This window comes from Myxocyprinus asiaticus, chromosome 4 (genome assembly GCF_019703515.2).
Source record: "Myxocyprinus asiaticus isolate MX2 ecotype Aquarium Trade chromosome 4, UBuf_Myxa_2, whole genome shotgun sequence".
NCBI classification, from domain to species: Eukaryota; Metazoa; Chordata; class Actinopteri; order Cypriniformes; family Catostomidae; genus Myxocyprinus; species Myxocyprinus asiaticus.
This window is the reverse complement of record NC_059347.1, coordinates 12,657,891-12,675,181: the sequence shown is the minus strand read 5'-3', so window position 1 is coordinate 12,675,181 and position 17,291 is coordinate 12,657,891. Positions and strand designations below refer to the sequence as shown.

At 35.6% G+C, this 17,291-nt stretch overlaps 1 protein-coding gene across 1 annotated transcript in view; it reads right to left on the bottom strand.

The window, feature by feature from the left end:
• The window catches only part of ntrk2b (neurotrophic tyrosine kinase, receptor, type 2b), a 46,420-nt gene that overhangs the window by 27,820 nt on the left and 1,309 nt on the right, over positions 1-17,291 (bottom strand). The window contains exons 2-6 of the mRNA XM_051696103.1: positions 6,807-6,881; positions 6,643-6,714; positions 5,621-5,689; positions 5,369-5,514; positions 3,728-3,879 (exon numbers count right to left, since the gene is read on the bottom strand). Coding sequence (XP_051552063.1) covers positions 3,728-3,879; positions 5,369-5,514; positions 5,621-5,689; positions 6,643-6,714; positions 6,807-6,881 — 514 coding nt within the window. The remainder of the gene's footprint in view (positions 1-3,727; positions 3,880-5,368; positions 5,515-5,620; positions 5,690-6,642; positions 6,715-6,806; positions 6,882-17,291) is intronic.

Sequence of the window (17,291 nt, the reverse complement as noted above, 5' to 3'; positions counted from 1 at the left end):
TCGATGTGTTTTAAAAGAAAAAAATTATGTTGCTAAGGAGTTGCTAAATAAGGACTACAAGAATGTGAGTGTATGTGCATGGTGAAACGGAAAGCTGTTGTAGTCCTCCTTATCTTGCAACATGCAACCTACATTTTTTTAAAACACAGCAGCTTCAAAATTCACATTTGAGGTATGAAAGTGTGTAATTTACGACCAAGTAGCTCCAGGTAATGTTTACCACAGACCTTATTTTACTCATAGGGAAATCCAGAGGGAACCCACTGCTTAAAATTGCTTTGTTTTCCAGGTTTTTGGACAACAACCTATACAGCTCAATACTGTAGTGATGCCCTACAAAACTTTAAAAAAAAATGAACATTTGTTGGCACCAAATAATTAATCTTCCTCGTCTATACCCCAAAGAATTTAACTTGTCACACAGGCTGCTGTTTTCACTATGGATGAAGGCCCCTTTAATGTAAGTTTCATTTGAGTGTTTTTAACATTAATGGAAAATGCTTTCAGGGGTTAGGATCAAGTATCTGCGGTTCCACTGTGTTCAAATGAGATATTTGAAAGCCCATTACAGGATGCTAAAGAGATTAAGTGTTTAAATGTTCTTAATGTGTAAAATGGTGTAAGGGGTAGGTAGGTTAAAACTGATGGGAAGGAGACTGCAGTATTTGTAGGCTATACAGTATGAAGTGCTAAATAGGGTTTTGACAAAATATGCTCCCTGTACATTTGATTATTCTGTTAAACATAGTATTTCATGTAATTTTCTTCACTGTAGCAAATTTCTTGTTTGTCTCTGTATGTATAAATGCAATAAAAAATGTTAAAAAAAAAAAAAAAAACATTTTAAACTGTATTTCACCATCATTTTTAGTTTATTATCAGGAACTCAGCTTTGTGATTTTGTGGAAGATCTCACTGTTATGCATCTATAAAAGAATGAAATGGTTGATCTGATACCAAAGCTCAAGAGTAGGGACATAACAACTATGGGGGAATTGTAATTTTTGTTTGAACTTACCCTTTAAGAGTGCAAATAATTATTTGAAAAATGTTAAGAAGAAGCAGAAGTAAAATGGTGGTGGGGGCAACGTAGCAATCCTAGCACCTATTTACCAACCCCTGCTTTTCAGCAAATCAGGTAGGACTAATGGGTGAATGTCACAGCACATAATTAATATTCATGAGGTAAGCTGTAAAGTTTTAAAATGTGTCCCCTCCACTTTTCTATGCCCCTGTCAAAACATTTAGGCTATGTTTGGAATGGAATACTAGCTAACTTTTTACTGAATACTACACACTACACACTACTGCCTACTATTTAAAAAAAAAAAAAAATAGTAAGCATTATGTAACAGTAAACATTTCAATCAGTAGTATGCTTCATTTTTGTCTCATGACCTCATCACTTTGCATGTGAGTGGCATCCAGTTACGGTAATATGGTTATTTAGCATTTGTAAAGGGATAGTTCACCCAAAAATGAAAATTCTCTCATCATGTACTCACCCTCATATCATCCCAGATGTGTATGACTGTCTTTCTTCAGCAGAACACAAATTAAGATTTTTAGAACGAGATAGAACTGTGTCAGGACCTTATAATGCAAGTAAACGGATGCCAGCACGCTGATGGTCCAGAAGTCACATTTAGGTAGCATAAAAGTAATTCACACGACTCCAGTCGATCAATGAATGTCTTCAGAAGCGAATCGTTAGGCTTATGTAAGAAACAAGTCGATAATTAAAAAGCACTTACTGTGGTTTTTAAATGTCCCTAATTTTGTTTTAAAGGTCTCATACAGTAGGTTTACATGCATCCAAGGTCAAAAAACACTTTAATTTGCTCATACTTTAAATTTCAGCATTACATTTTTTCCTAGTGTCAAAAACGACTCGTTCAGTGATCCGTTCTAAAGGATTCATTCTAAACTCCTCCTTTCAGAGAGCCTACTCTGCTCTGATTGGTCAGATGTCCCAGTCTGTTGTGATTGGTCTACCGCTTAGTGTAGTGTTTGAGGGCGGGACAAAGCTGTTCGCGAGCAGCCAATGAAGACCAGAGGCGGGTTTTTGTTATCAAATTACGTAGGTTAGTACAGGAAGTAAGTCTGGAATTAATAACGACTCATTTCAGGTGTTCAGAATCGGTTCTTTCTTTTGGGAGTCAATAACTCCATTTGTGCTGCACTTTGATTTTTGAAACTTTGCAGACTTTTTTACATTCACAAACAGCTATATAACACACTACATAAAAGGTAATATTTGAAAAACCATAATAGGTGCTCTTTAAAACGTTTTTAACTTTAAAATTGCGCTTCCATCCAGGGCTCTGATGCTGTTTGAAATGGCCGAACTCTCGCATGACGTTCGTTCTTCTGTTGTAAATAAGCACTTCCGAATTCTCACGTGAACTCGCCGACTTGCTTACATCACACAGCAGCTACGTGATGCGTCAACTGCTGGCAGGAAGCAAGTTAATAACGTTTTAATTAACGATTTATTTTTTAAACAAACTTATCGATTAGCTTCAGAAGACATTCATTGATTGACTGGAGTCACATGGATTACTTTTATGCTGCCTAAATGTGACCGTTTACTTGCATTATAAGGACCTGACAGAGCTTTGTCTTTTTCTAAAAAACTTTGAGTTCTGCTGAAAAAAAGACATACACATCTGGGGTGCCATCAGGGTAAGTGAGTAATGAGAGAATTAAAATTTTTGGGTGAACTATTATTTTAACTCAATCAAATAATCAATATAAAATGTAAAAAATAAGGCTGCTCGATTTAATGCGTTAATTCTATAAAAAACGATGCATTAAATAGTAAGCACAACTCCATCGGCACAGGAAATGCGCAGTTATACAAGTAACAAACCGACAGCTAAACAAAGACAGCTGGATGGAGCAGGGGTCTCAAGACACGTTTTTTAAAGTTTAAAGTTTTAAAATACATTTCATTTGACAAAGCGTCCTAAAAAGGCTGCATTTATGGCTTGAGATGCTGAAAAACAATGAACCAGGAGTCACGACACAACTACAGTGAGACGCTTCAAAAGCGTCCATCTGGCACATGAGTACATGGACCACCGAACAAAGCGTAGACGCAACGCAAAAATGTGCCCTCGGAAAAACTGATCAACGTAGTAGATGTGGACTGTAGGCCAGAAAGTCTTATGTTCAATAATATGAAAAAAATAATACTCTATATTGACTTCTAAAGCCACTTTTTGCATTATCTAATCAACTATTTACTCATCTGCAACAATAATGTAATGTCTTTGATTTATCTGAATTATTTTTTATTAAATAATAAAAAACGTATTTATTATTAAATATGATATTTACAATTATTTTTATTATTTTTATTTGGGGGCCTTTTTTGGCAAATGTATGCAGTTAATTGCGATTAATTGCGATTAATTTGATTAATTAATCTGCTTATCATGTCATTAATTTGATAGAAAAAAATTCTTGACAGCACTATTTAAAAATCACATCCGTAATTATTTCTGATTCATTCATCACACTGGAAATGGACAGTCAAGTTGTGCATTACATTGGGGGATATAGTATTCAGCACAGTGTACTTTGTTGCATACAGGTTATTTAAGTAAATGTAGTGGGTCAGTTGGTCATTTTATGCATAAAGAAAATCTGCATACTGCACACAATATGCATATTGAAGAAATAGTTACTAGACTTATACTTTAAAAGATAAGCAGGATGTTACCTCGTGGCTGGTTATGAGAGGAGGGTGATCACTTGAATTTAAGCTCCAGAAGAGTTCAGGGGTCGGGGCCCCAGATGCACTACACATCACTGTAGCATCACTTCCTGCCATTTGATTGATGACAGCAGGGATTACCTCAACATGCGGATATTCTGGAAGACAGAATTAGAGGTGATGTTCATTTTATTCCAGTTTATAGCCCGTGCCATACAACTACCAAAAGAATTCTAAATGTAAATTTAGAATGACAGAATTGTCCTTTTTGGGTGAACTATTCCTGTAATTCTATGACATGTTTTGTCTTTTTGTTTTGTCATTGACCTCTCTTCCGTGCCATACAACTACCAAAATAATTCCAATGTAACTAACAAAAAAATCAAGTATTTTCAGACCGTTTGGCTATAAAACGTTATTCCTAAAAGGAATAGTTCACCCAAAAATGAAAATTCGGTCACAATTTCACACTCATGTCGTTTCTGTGGAACATGAAAGTAGAAACTTTATGCAGCTAATTTCCATTCAATGACCACATGACCACAGCTTTCAAACTCTAAAATGGACAGAAAAATACCATGAAAACAGCTTATTCAACTCATGCATGATATACCAAGTATTCTGAAACCACAGTATAGCTTTTTTTGGAAAAAAAAGGTTAACTAAAAATTTTCACCTTTGTTGAAGCTTTGAGATTTCGTATACATTTGCATTCAGATTAAAAAATGGAGCATTGAGAAGTCTCACCAGGTTTGACGTCATCGAAGCCAAAAACGCAATTAATTCTTACTTTTGTTGTAACTGAATGCAATGCGGCAGTTTAAATACAGTATACGAAATAGAGAATGACAACTGAGAACTGTGGCTGAGGGGAAGATTTTAAATGAATGACAAACTAAATTTTGTTCTGTTGCTCCCACAAAGCTATCATATGGCTTCAGAAGATATGGAAAATGGTTTATTTGGTTCTTTTATGGTACAATTTGTCCTTTTTGGAACTTGACAGCTGTGATCTTTATGACTGTCATTATATGGAAAAGAGCTGCATGAAGATTCTTCAATTTCTCCTTTTGTGTTCCACAGAAATAATAACAGCATACCGGTTTGGAATGACATTAGAGGTAGGGCTAGGTATTGATACAGATTTCCCGATTCGATTCGATTCCAATTTACAAGCTCTTGATTCGATTCGATATTGATTCATATGGGTTTATTTCAGTTAAAATGTCCCTTCTGCTTACATTTGAAAGAAATTCTCTTTCAGCTTATGCTGTTAATTATACAGGGGACCTTCTAACTAGGCACATTATGAAAATATTAATTTTACTAATTACATTTGATTAGTTTTTCATCATTTTGGTCACATTTTGTCTTTCTTAAAAATGAAAAAATCCATGTATTCAATCAAAAAATAAGATAATATAATCCATATATTTTTTGTTACATGTTTATTGTTTAATTGAATAATTTGTGCTGTTTACAAGTATTTACATTGATTTATTGAACATGTGCTAAAACCGGTACTGTCTCTTTAACAAAACAGAATTGTCATTTTTGGGTGAACTATTCCAGTAATTCTATGATGTTTTGCCACTAACATGTGCAACTTATCTGCGCATTGAACATCATATACTGTAGTTTCATTACCACATGAAGGAAGAGTGAGTCTGATGAGGGCTTTTGCACTTCCTCTTTCCTGTAGACATTGCAGCCCCTCTCTCTCACTGTCATCCAACCAGAGTTTAATCCAGATGTTCTCACATACACATTGCAAAGGGTTCCCAGACAACAACCTAAAGCAAACCAAAAGAAACAGAGTCAGTTGATTATGCTTACATGCTGGACAAACAGCATACTGTACATACCGTAAATAAAGTTCTTGTATTGAAAAGATCTTACAAAGTTGACATGTTTGAATTACGAATTGCCATCCATGACAGTGTTGATAAATTATTGTCTCTGAGATTCCTATAGATAGAGAACAGAAAACAAGAAAAACTCATTTGAAATAAAGAATAATGATACAGAAAAACTGTTTGAAAACATCACACATTTCTTTAAAGCTGATGTGTGTCATTTTTTAAAAGTTACAATACAAAATGTTCTGGAAACCTGTTTGAAAACAATCATTCTTTTTTCAATTCCATTTGGTGGTGCTAGTGATGCAGAAATTAAGCACTTCAGCTTTAAACAGTAGGGATGTGCACAGTTACCATTTTCAACATTCAGTTAACCGGGATGTTTCAAGAATGGTTATCAGTTTTTCGAAGGGACGTGGGAATAAAGAACGTTTATTGCAATGGAATTTCCTCAAACACTACTCAAAATAGCACCAAATAAAGTGCACGGAAACAGTGAGATTCCACACAGGTCAAAGATGTCCATCCAGCACGTGTTAACAGTATATAGAAAAACAATGCAGATGCACACAAAAGTATGTTTGAATAGCCCCTAACTCCCAAACCTGGCCAGAAAACCCGACGGTTTGTCAGAAATCGTCGTCTTCGGGTCGGGTGGAAGACCTCTATTGCATGTCTAGAATAACCGAATAGTGATTATGGTATTCGAAATGTGGTGCGTCACGTGGTTAACCGAATGTTGACTATCCGTGCACATCCTGATTAAATGACATTCATCCTACCATGGAACACAAAAGGAAATGTTGGGCAGAATGTTAGAGACTGACACCCGTAGTCACTATTAATTTTCTTTGTATGGAAAAAACGATGCAATGAATGTGAATGGTGACTGAGGCTAACATTCTTTCTAACATCTCCTTTTGTGTTCAACCGAAGAAGGAAAGTCATACAGGATTGGAACAACATGAGGGTGAGTAAATAATGACTGAATTGTAATTTTGGGTGAAACATTCCCATTTCAAATCATTTAGTTTCAATGTAGTATGAAAAAGAAATACTCACAGATATTGAAGTTTGGAATTGTTGAAGAAGGCCATCGTAGATACAGATGTCAGGTGAGTATTGGTCACTGTTCTGTGGGAGGCAAAAGTTAACAGCAAATAAGTACTGCTGGCCTATAAGTTGTCTTTAATACTTCATATGCCCTTTAAATATCAGATACTCACAAATTCCTGAGATTTGAGTAGAACTTCATATGGTCCTCGTTAATTGTTAATAGCTTTTTTTGATTTGAGATGTATCTGTCGAAAGGAAAAATGAATACCCTTACAAAAAAGTACTGTGGAGGTAAAAAGGTGTTGATATTGATATATGTCGTATCATGATACTGAAAGATAACCATAGATTATATATGCCATTGTATTAACATGGTACTCCAAGGTACTTCAAAGAATGCTACTAAAAATATTACAATGGTACGTCCAAAAATAACATGGCAACACCATGGTACTTTGATATATACCAACTGAAAGATTCATTTATTCATATATAATGGTATTTATATGGTATTCACAGGTACTTCAAAAATAGCATACATGTCTGAAAATATTGTAATACAATGGTACTTTTTTAGTTACATAAGGACTGTCAAAGAACAAACTATTTAATTTGACCATGCCTAACAAATAATCAGGCATAATATGATAATACCATGGTACTTTGACATTTTCCATGGTAATGAATGATCAGTATACAATGGGACTAAAGGGCCCGCGTGGTAAAACTGTTTGTTTTTATTAAAGCAATTCGTTTCTTTGTTATGAAGAATGTTCAAAATGGGTTCACACTGACTGATCCAATCACAATGGAGATTCGTTTGTTTATTGAATACTTGAGATGTTATGAAATGACAAGTATGATTGAAATGAACAGGAAATGGTGCACCCTTTTCTGAAGTGTTTATTTTGAAAAAGCAGTCTCTTTATTTGTTTATTTAAAAAAGCATCTTGCTGTTTAAAATGTATTTGCATACAGTAAACTGACACATTTTTTCCTAGAACTATTACCCCGTTGTATTTACTGTACACTATATCACTATGTCCCCCTTGCCACCCCTTTATAAAAACAATATACAGTATGTCATCAAAACAACCATGTCTTATTTATTTTCACACAAATTATATTGCTCCATAAATGTTTAATAATAATGTTTTTTTTTTTTCCAATCATAATACACTTTGCGACCAAACAAATCATTTTCAAATTCAGTTCAGTTCAGTTTTCACCCATAAAAGCTGAAGGTAAAAAATTTTTAACATCTTGACAATATCTGTATTCATAAAACACAACTTGATTATTTCACAAATAAAGTGACAATAACACCGAGTGACAAATTCTCAATAAAAGATGAATGTAAAGAAGGTGTCAATAGCATCACAAAAACATACACCACTGCCCAGGACATGTCACTCCATGTCCAAAAAATATGGTAATACTATGGTGGCCCAGGGGTGCACAGCAAAACAAAATTAGCAAAGCAAATGGAAACTGAAAACACAACGGAAATAAACCACAACACAACGAAATTAAGGCCCACCACAATGAAAAAGCCAAATCAAAATAGTATTAAGCCACAAGAGAACGAAATTAAGGCACAACACAATGAAAAGCCACAACACAAAAAATAAGCCACAATGCAAAAAAATTAAACACACCATAATGAAATTAAGCCACAACATTAAGAAATTAAGACACAGCACAATGAAATTAAGCCATAACACAATGAAACTAAGCTACAACACAACAAAATAATTTGTTGTGGGTTAATTTTGTTGTGTTGTGGCTTTTTCATTGTGTTGTGTGTTAATTTTGTTGTGTTGTGGCTTTTTTGCTTTGTTGTAGCTTAATTATGTTGTGTTGTGGCTTTTTTGTTGTGTTGTGGCTTTTTTGCTTTGTTGTGGCTTAATTATGTTGTGTTGTGTCTTTTGTGTTGTGTTGTGGCTTTTTTGCTATGTTGTGGCTTAATTTTGTTGTGTCGTGGCTTTTTTGTTGTGTTGTGGCTTTTTCGTTGTGTTGTGGGTTAACTTTGTTGTGTTGTAGCTTTTTCACTTTGTTGTGGCTTAATTCTGTTGTGTTGTGGCTTTTTTGTTGTGGCTTTTTCGTTGTGTTGTGGGTTAATCTGGTTGTGTTGTGGCTTTTTCGTTGTGTTGTGTGTTAATTTTGTTGTGTTGTGGCTTTTTTGCTTTGTTGTAGCTTAATTATGTTGTGTTGTGGCTTTTTTGTTGTGTTGTGGCTTTTTTGCTTTGTTGTGGCTTAATTATGTTGTGTTGTGTCTTTTGTGTTGTGTTGTGGCTTTTTTGCTATGTTGTGGCTTAATTTTGTTGTGTCGTGGCTTTTTTGTTGTGTTGTGGCTTTTTCGTTGTGTTGTGGGTTAACTTTGTTGTGTTGTAGCTTTTTCACTTTGTTGTGGCTTAATTCTGTTGTGTTGTGGCTTTTTTGTTGTGGCTTTTTCGTTGTGTTGTGGGTTAATCTGGTTGTGTTGTGGCTTTTTCGTTGTGTTGTGTGTTAATTTTGTTGTGTTGTGGCTTTTTTGCTTTGTTGTAGCTTAATTATGTTGTGTTGTGGCTTTTTTGTTGTGTTGTGGCTTTTTTGCTTTGTTGTGGCTTAATTATGTTGTGTTGTGTCTTTTGTGTTGTGTTGTGGCTTTTTTGCTATGTTGTGGCTTTTTCATTGTGTTGTGGGTTAATTTTGTTGTGTTGTGGCTTTTTCGTTGTGTTGTGGGTTAACTTTGTTGTGTTGTAGCTTTTTCACTTTGTTGTGGCTTAATTCTGTTGTGTTGTGGCTTTTTTGTTGTGGCTTTTTCGTTGTGTTGTGGGTTAATCTGGTTGTGTTGTGGCTTTTTCGTTGTGTTGTGGGTTAATTTTGTTGTGTTGTGGCTTTTTCGTTGTGTTGTGGGTTAATTTTGTTGTGTTGTGGCTTTTTCGCTTTGTTGTGGCTTAATTATGTTGTGTTGTGGCTTTTTCGTTGTGTTGTGGGTTAATTTTGTTGTGTTGTGGCTTTTTCGCTTTGTTGTGGCTTAATTTTGTTGTGTTGTGGCTTTTTCGTTGTGTTGTGGGTTAACTTTGTTGTGTTGTAGCTTTTTCAATTTGTTGTGGCTTAATTCTGTTGTGTTGTGGCTTTTTTGTTGTGTTGTGGCTTTTTCGTTGTGTTGTGGGTTAATCTGGTTGTGTTGTGGCTTTTTCGTTGTGTTGTGGGTTAATTTTGTTGTGTTGTGGCTTTTTTGCTTTGTTGTGGATTAATTATGTTGTATTGTGTCTTTTTCGCTTTGTTGTGGGTTAATTATGTTGTGTTGTGGCTTTTTCGTTATATTGTGGGTTAATTATGTTGTGTTGTGGCTTTTTCATTGTGTTGTGGGTTAATTTTGTTGTGTTGTGGCTTTTTCGTTGTGTAGTGGGTTAACTTTGTTGTGTTGTGGCTTTTTCACTTTGTTGTGGCTTAATTCTATTGTGTTGTGGCTTTTTTGTTGTGTTGTGGCTTTTTCGTTGTGTTGTGGGTTAATTATGTTGTGTTGTGGCTTTTTCGTTGTGTTGTGGGTTAACTTTGTTGTGTTGTGGCTTTTTCACTTTGTTGTGGCTTAATTCTATTGTGTTGTGGCTTTTTTGTTGTGTTGTGGCTTTTTCGTTGTGTTGTGGGTTAATTATGTTGTGTTGTGGCTTTTTCGTTGTGTTGTGGGTTAATTTTGTTGTGTTGTGGCTTTTTTGGTGTGTTGTGGCTTTTTCGCTTTGTTGTGGGTTAATTATGTTGTCTTGTGGCTTTTTTGTTGTGTTGTGGCTTTTTTGTTGAGTTGTGGGTTAATTTTGTTGTGTTGTTGCTTTTTCACTTTGTTGTGGCTTAATTATGATGTGTTGTGTCTTTTTTGTTGTGTTGTGGCTTTTTCGCTTTGTTGTGGGTTAATTATGTTGTGTTGTGGCTTTTTCGTTATGTTGTGGGTTAATTTTGTTGTGTTGTGGCTTTTTCGCTTTGTTGTGGCTTAATTATGTTGTGTTGTGGCTTTTTGTTGTGTAGTGGGTTAACTTTGTTGTGTTGTGGCTTTTTCACTTTGTTGTGGCTTAATTCTATTGTGTTGTGGCTTTTTCGTTGTGTTGTGGGTTAATTTTGTTGTGTTGTGGCTTTTTCGTTGTGTTGTGGGTTAATTTTGTTGTGTTGTGGCTTTTTTGCTTTGTTGTGGCTTAATTATGTTGTGTTGTGGCTTTTTCGTTGTGTTGTGGGTTAATTTTGTTGTGTTGTGTCTTTTTTGGTGTGTTGTGGCTTTTTCGCTTTGTTGTGGGTTAATTATGTTGTCTTGTGGCTTTTTTGTTGTGTTGTGGCTTTTTCGTTGAGTTGTGGGTTAATTTTGTTGTGTTGTTGCTTTTTCACTTTGTTGTGGCTTAATTATGATGTGTTGTGTCTTTTTTGTTGTGTTGTGGCTTTTTCGCTTTGTTGTGGGTTAATTATGTTGTGTTGTGGCTTTTTCGTTATGTTGTGGGTTAATTATGTTGTGTTGTGGCTTTTTCGTTGTGTTGTGGGTTAATTTTGTTGTGTTGTGGCTTTTTCGCTTTGTTGTGGCTTTATTATGTTGTGTTGTGGCTTTTTGTTGTGTAGTGGGTTAACTTTGTTGTGTTGTGGCTTTTTCACTTTGTTGTGGCTTAATTCTATTGTGTTGTGGCTTTTTCGTTGTGTTGTGGCTTTTTCGTTGTGTTGTGGGTTAATTATGTTGTGTTGTGGCTTTTTCGTTGTGTTGTGGGTTAATTTTGTTGTGTTGTGGCTTTTTCGCTTTGTTGTGGCTTAATTATGTTGTGTTGTGGCTTTTTCGTTGTGTTGTGGGTTAACTTTGTTGTGTTGTGGCTTTTTCACTTTGTTGTGGCTTAATTCTATTGTGTTGTGGCTTTTTTGTTGTGTTGTGGCTTTTTTGCTTTGTTGTGGGTTAATTATGTTGTGTTGTGGCTTTTTCGTTGTGTTGTGGGTTAATTTTGTTGTGTTGTGGCTTTTTTGGTGTGTTGTGGCTTTTTCGCTTTGTTGTGGCTTAATTCTGTTGTGTTGTGGCTTTTTTGTTGTGGCTTTTTCGTTGTGTTGTGGGTTAATCTGGTTGTGTTGTGGCTTTTTCGTTGTGTTGTGGGTTAATTTTGTTGTGTTGTGGCTTTTTCGTTGTGTTGTGGGTTAATTTTGTTGTGTTGTGGCTTTTTCGTTGTGTTGTGGGTTAATTTTGTTGTGTTGTGGCTTTTTCGCTTTGTTGTGGCTTAATTATGTTGTGTTGTGGCTTTTTCGTTGTGTTGTGGGTTAATTTTGTTGTGTTGTGGCTTTTTCGCTTTGTTGTGGCTTAATTTTGTTGTGTTGTGGCTTTTTCGTTGTGTTGTGGGTTAACTTTGTTGTGTTGTAGCTTTTTCAATTTGTTGTGGCTTAATTCTGTTGTGTTGTGGCTTTTTTGTTGTGTTGTGGCTTTTTCGTTGTGTTGTGGGTTAATCTGGTTGTGTTGTGGCTTTTTCGTTGTGTTGTGGGTTAATTTTGTTGTGTTGTGGCTTTTTTGCTTTGTTGTGGATTAATTATGTTGTATTGTGTCTTTTTCGATTTGTTGTGGGTTAATTATGTTGTGTTGTGGCTTTTTCGTTATATTGTGGGTTAATTATGTTGTGTTGTGGCTTTTTCGTTGTGTTGTGGGTTAATTTTGTTGTGTTGTGGCTTTTTCGTTGTGTAGTGGGTTAACTTTGTTGTGTTGTGGCTTTTTCACTTTGTTGTGGCTTAATTCTATTGTGTTGTGGCTTTTTTGTTGTGTTGTGGCTTTTTCGTTGTGTTGTGGGTTAATTATGTTGTGTTGTGGCTTTTTCGTTGTGTTGTGGGTTAACTTTGTTGTGTTGTGGCTTTTTCACTTTGTTGTGGCTTAATTCTATTGTGTTGTGGCTTTTTTGTTGTGTTGTGGCTTTTTTGCTTTGTTGTGGGTTAATTATGTTGTGTTGTGGCTTTTTCGTTGTGTTGTGGGTTAATTTTGTTGTGTTGTGGCTTTTTCGCTTTGTTGTGGGTTAATTATGTTGTGTTGTGGCTTTTTCGTTGTGTTGTGGGTTAATTTTGTTGTGTTGTGGCTTTTTTGGTGTGTTGTGGCTTTTTCGCTTTGTTGTGGGTTAATTATGTTGTCTTGTGGCTTTTTTGTTGTGTTGTGGCTTTTTCGTTGAGTTGTGGGTTAATTTTGTTGTGTTGTTGCTTTTTCACTTTGTTGTGGCTTAATTATGATGTGTTGTGTCTTTTTTGTTGTGTTGTGGCTTTTTCGCTTTGTTGTGGGTTAATTATGTTGTGTTGTGGCTTTTTCGCTTTGTTGTGGGTTAATTATGTTGTGTTGTGGCTTTTTCGTTATGTTGTGGGTTAATTTTGTTGTGTTGTGGCTTTTTCGCTTTGTTGTGGCTTAATTATGTTGTGTTGTGGCTTTTTGTTGTGTAGTGGGTTAACTTTGTTGTGTTGTGGCTTTTTCACTTTGTTGTGGCTTAATTCTATTGTGTTGTGGCTTTTTCGTTGTGTTGTGGGTTAATTTTGTTGTGTTGTGGCTTTTTCGTTGTGTTGTGGGTTAATTTTGTTGTGTTGTGGCTTTTTTGCTTTGTTGTGGCTTAATTATGTTGTGTTGTGGCTTTTTCGTTGTGTTGTGGGTTAATTTTGTTGTGTTGTGGCTTTTTTGGTGTGTTGTGGCTTTTTCGCTTTGTTGTGGGTTAATTATGTTGTCTTGTGGCTTTTTTGTTGTGTTGTGGCTTTTTCGTTGAGTTGTGGGTTAATTTTGTTGTGTTGTTGCTTTTTCACTTTGTTGTGGCTTAATTATGATGTGTTGTGTCTTTTTTGTTGTGTTGTGGCTTTTTCGCTTTGTTGTGGGTTAATTATGTTGTGTTGTGGCTTTTTCGTTATGTTGTGGGTTAATTATGTTGTGTTGTGGCTTTTTCGTTGTGTTGTGGGTTAATTTTGTTGTGTTGTGGCTTTTTCGCTTTGTTGTGGCTTAATTATGTTGTGTTGTGGCTTTTTGTTGTGTAGTGGGTTAACTTTGTTGTGTTGTGGCTTTTTCACTTTGTTGTGGCTTAATTCTATTGTGTTGTGGCTTTTTCGTTGTGTTGTGGCTTTTTCGTTGTGTTGTGGGTTAATTATGTTGTGTTGTGGCTTTTTCGTTGTGTTGTGGGTTAATTTTGTTGTGTTGTGGCTTTTTTGGTGTGTTGTGGCTTTTTCGCTTTGTTGTGGGTTAATTATGTTGTCTTGTGGCTTTTTTGTTGTGTTGTGGCTTTTTCGTTGAGTTGTGGGTTAATTTTGTTGTGTTGTTGCTTTTTCACTTTGTTGTGGCTTAATTATGATGTGTTGTGTCTTTTTTGTTGTGTTGTGGCTTTTTCGCTTTGTTGTGGGTTAATTATGTTGTGTTGTGGCTTTTTCGTTATGTTGTGGGTTAATTATGTTGTGTTGTGGCTTTTTCGTTGTGTTGTGGGTTAATTTTGTTGTGTTGTGGCTTTTTCGCTTTGTTGTGGCTTAATTATGTTGTGTTGTGGCTTTTTGTTGTGTAGTGGGTTAACTTTGTTGTGTTGTGGCTTTTTCACTTTGTTGTGGCTTAATTCTATTGTGTTGTGGCTTTTTCGTTGTGTTGTGGCTTTTTCGTTGTGTTGTGGGTTAATTATGTTGTGTTGTGGCTTTTTCGTTGTGTTGTGGGTTAATTTTGTTGTGTTGTGGCTTTTTCGCTTTGTTGTGGCTTAATTATGTTGTGTTGTGGCTTTTTCGTTGTGTTGTGGGTTAATTATGTTGTGTTGTGGCTTTTTCGTTGTGTTGTGGGTTAATTTTGTTGTGTTGTGGCTTTTTCGCTTTGTTGTGGCTTAATTATGTTGTGTTGTGGGTTAATTATGTTGTGTTGTGGCTTTTTCGTTGTGTTGTGGGTTAATTTTGTTGTGTTGTGGCTTTTTTGGTGTGTTGTGGCTTTTTCGCTTTGTTGTGGGTTAATTATGTTGTGTTGTGGCTTTTTCGTTGTGTTGTGGGTTAATTTTGTTGTGTTGTGGCTTTTTTGGTGTGTTGTGGCTTTTTCGCTTTGTTGTGGGTTAATTATGTTGTCTTGTGGCTTTTTTGTTGTGTTGTGGCTTTTTCGTTGAGTTGTGGGTTAATTTTGTTGTGTTGTTGCTTTTTCACTTTGTTGTGGCTTAATTATGATGTGTTGTGTCTTTTTTGTTGTGTTGTGGCTTTTTCGCTTTGTTGTGGGTTAATTATGTTGTGTTGTGGCTTTTTCGTTATGTTGTGGGTTAATTATGTTGTGTTGTGGCTTTTTCGTTGTGTTGTGGGTTAATTTTGTTGTGTTGTGGCTTTTTCGCTTTGTTGTGGCTTAATTATGTTGTGTTGTGGCTTTTTGTTGTGTAGTGGGTTAACTTTGTTGTGTTGTGGCTTTTTCACTTTGTTGTGGCTTAATTCTATTGTGTTGTGGCTTTTTCGTTGTGTTGTGGCTTTTTCGTTGTGTTGTGGGTTAATTATGTTGTGTTGTGGCTTTTTCGTTGTGTTGTGGGTTAATTTTGTTGTGTTGTGGCTTTTTCGCTTTGTTGTGGCTTAATTATGTTGTGTTGTGGCTTTTTCGTTGTGTTGTGGGTTAACTTTGTTGTGTTGTGGCTTTTTCACTTTGTTGTGGCTTAATTCTATTGTGTTGTGGCTTTTTTGTTGTGTTGTGGCTTTTTTGCTTTGTTGTGGGTTAATTATGTTGTGTTGTGGCTTTTTCGTTGTGTTGTGGGTTAATTTTGTTGTGTTGTGGCTTTTTTGGTGTGTTGTGGCTTTTTCGCTTTGTTGTGGGTTAATTATGTTGTGTTGTGGCTTTTTCGTTGTGTTGTGGGTTAATTTTGTTGTGTTGTGGCTTTTTTGGTGTGTTGTGGCTTTTTCGCTTTGTTGTGGGTTAATTATGTTGTCTTGTGGCTTTTTTGCTGTGTTGTGGCTTTTTTGTTGTGTTGTGGCTTTTTTGTTGTGTTGCGGTTTTTTGCTGTGTTGTGGCTTTTTTGTTGTGTTGTAGCTTTTTTTCTGTATTGTTGCTTTTTTATGTTGTGGGTTAACTTTGTTGTGTTGTGGCTTTTTTGCTGTATTGTGGCTTTTTTGTGTTGTGGGTTAACTTTGTTGTGTTGTGGAGTATTTGCTGTGTTGTGGCTTTTTTGTTGTGTTGTGGCTTTTTTGCTGTGTTGTGGCTTTTTTGTTGTGTTGTGGTTTTTTGCTGTGTTGTGGATTGTTTGTTGTGTTGTGGCTTTTTCGCTGTGTTGTGGCTTTTTTGTGTTTTGGGTTAACTTTGTTGTGTTGTGGATTATTTGCTGTGTTGTGGCTTAATTTTGTTGTGGCTTAATTTTGTTGTGTTGAGGCTTTTTCGCTTTGTTGTGGGTTTTTTCGCTGTGTTGTGGCTTTTTCGCTGTATTGTGTCTTTTTTGTGTTGTGGGTTAACTTTGTTGTGATGTGGATTATTTGCTGTGTTGTGGTTTAATTTTGCTGTATTGTGGCTTTTTTTGTGTTGTGGGTTAACTTTGTTGTGTTGTGGATTATTTGCTGTGTTGTGGCTTAATTTTGTTGTGTTGTGGCTTTTTGCTTTGTTGTGGGTTTTTTCGCTGTGTTGTGGCTTTTTCGCTGTATTGTGTCTTTTTTGTGTTGTGGGTTAACTTTGTTGTGATGTGGATTATTTGCTGTGTTGTGGCTTAATTTTGCTGTATTGTGGCTTTTTTTGTGTTGTGGGTTAACTTTGTTGTGTTGTGGCTTTTTTGTTGTGTTTTTGACTCTTATATATATATATATATATATATATATATATATATATATATATATATTTTTTTTTTTTTTTTGTACAGAGATTCTCTCTAAATGCGCGTGGAGCAGCAGCATCATAGCACGGGGAAGAGACAGTCCCACTGAGCTGATCCACCAATCAGAACGTTCATTTCAGAAGCGATTGGATATTTGATAAACAATAATATTTTTCGTCTCAGTAAGGGACGGGACGTTAAAAGGAACATTATTGACACCTATTCATTTAAATACATATTTAACATCAAGTTACCATACCATGGTTCGTGTACTGTACACCAGGCCAAACTTACCCTGATATACATTTTGTACGTTTATGTGGGACTATCATTACAACAGCCATATTTTTAATGGAAATGTTTAAATTTCTTACACTTTTTACATATGTATTGTATATAAATATAAATATATGAATTTTAGAGATCGGGTGCATGTTTTTTATTATTATTATTATTATTTATTTGATTTTTAATGGGGGGGGGGGGGGGGGGGGGGGTCTTTCATCAATTCACAGTATGCCCACCTCTTCAGACACTACTACACCACTGGGTATAGCCTAATTCTTTATGAGTAACATTCAAGTTTCAGTAATATTATGTGTGTAAAATGTTCAATTTTATTTCCAATGAATATGGGCATGTAAACTAAAAATAATGGTAGGCTATAGGATTATCGCGGAAAAACAAACAAACAAACAAACAAAATAGAAATATTAGAATATCAGTATAAACTATGTTTTCTGAAAACATCTTAAATATGTCGCACCATCATTTGACATCTCCGTTATCAAACTAGCGCCTTTACTAACACATTAATATCGGTTTGCAATGGTAAAAAGCCATGAATTCACTACAGCGCGCGCTGATGGAGTGAGTCCGCTGCGCCGTTGTCGTGGAAACGGAGTGACATGTTTGCGT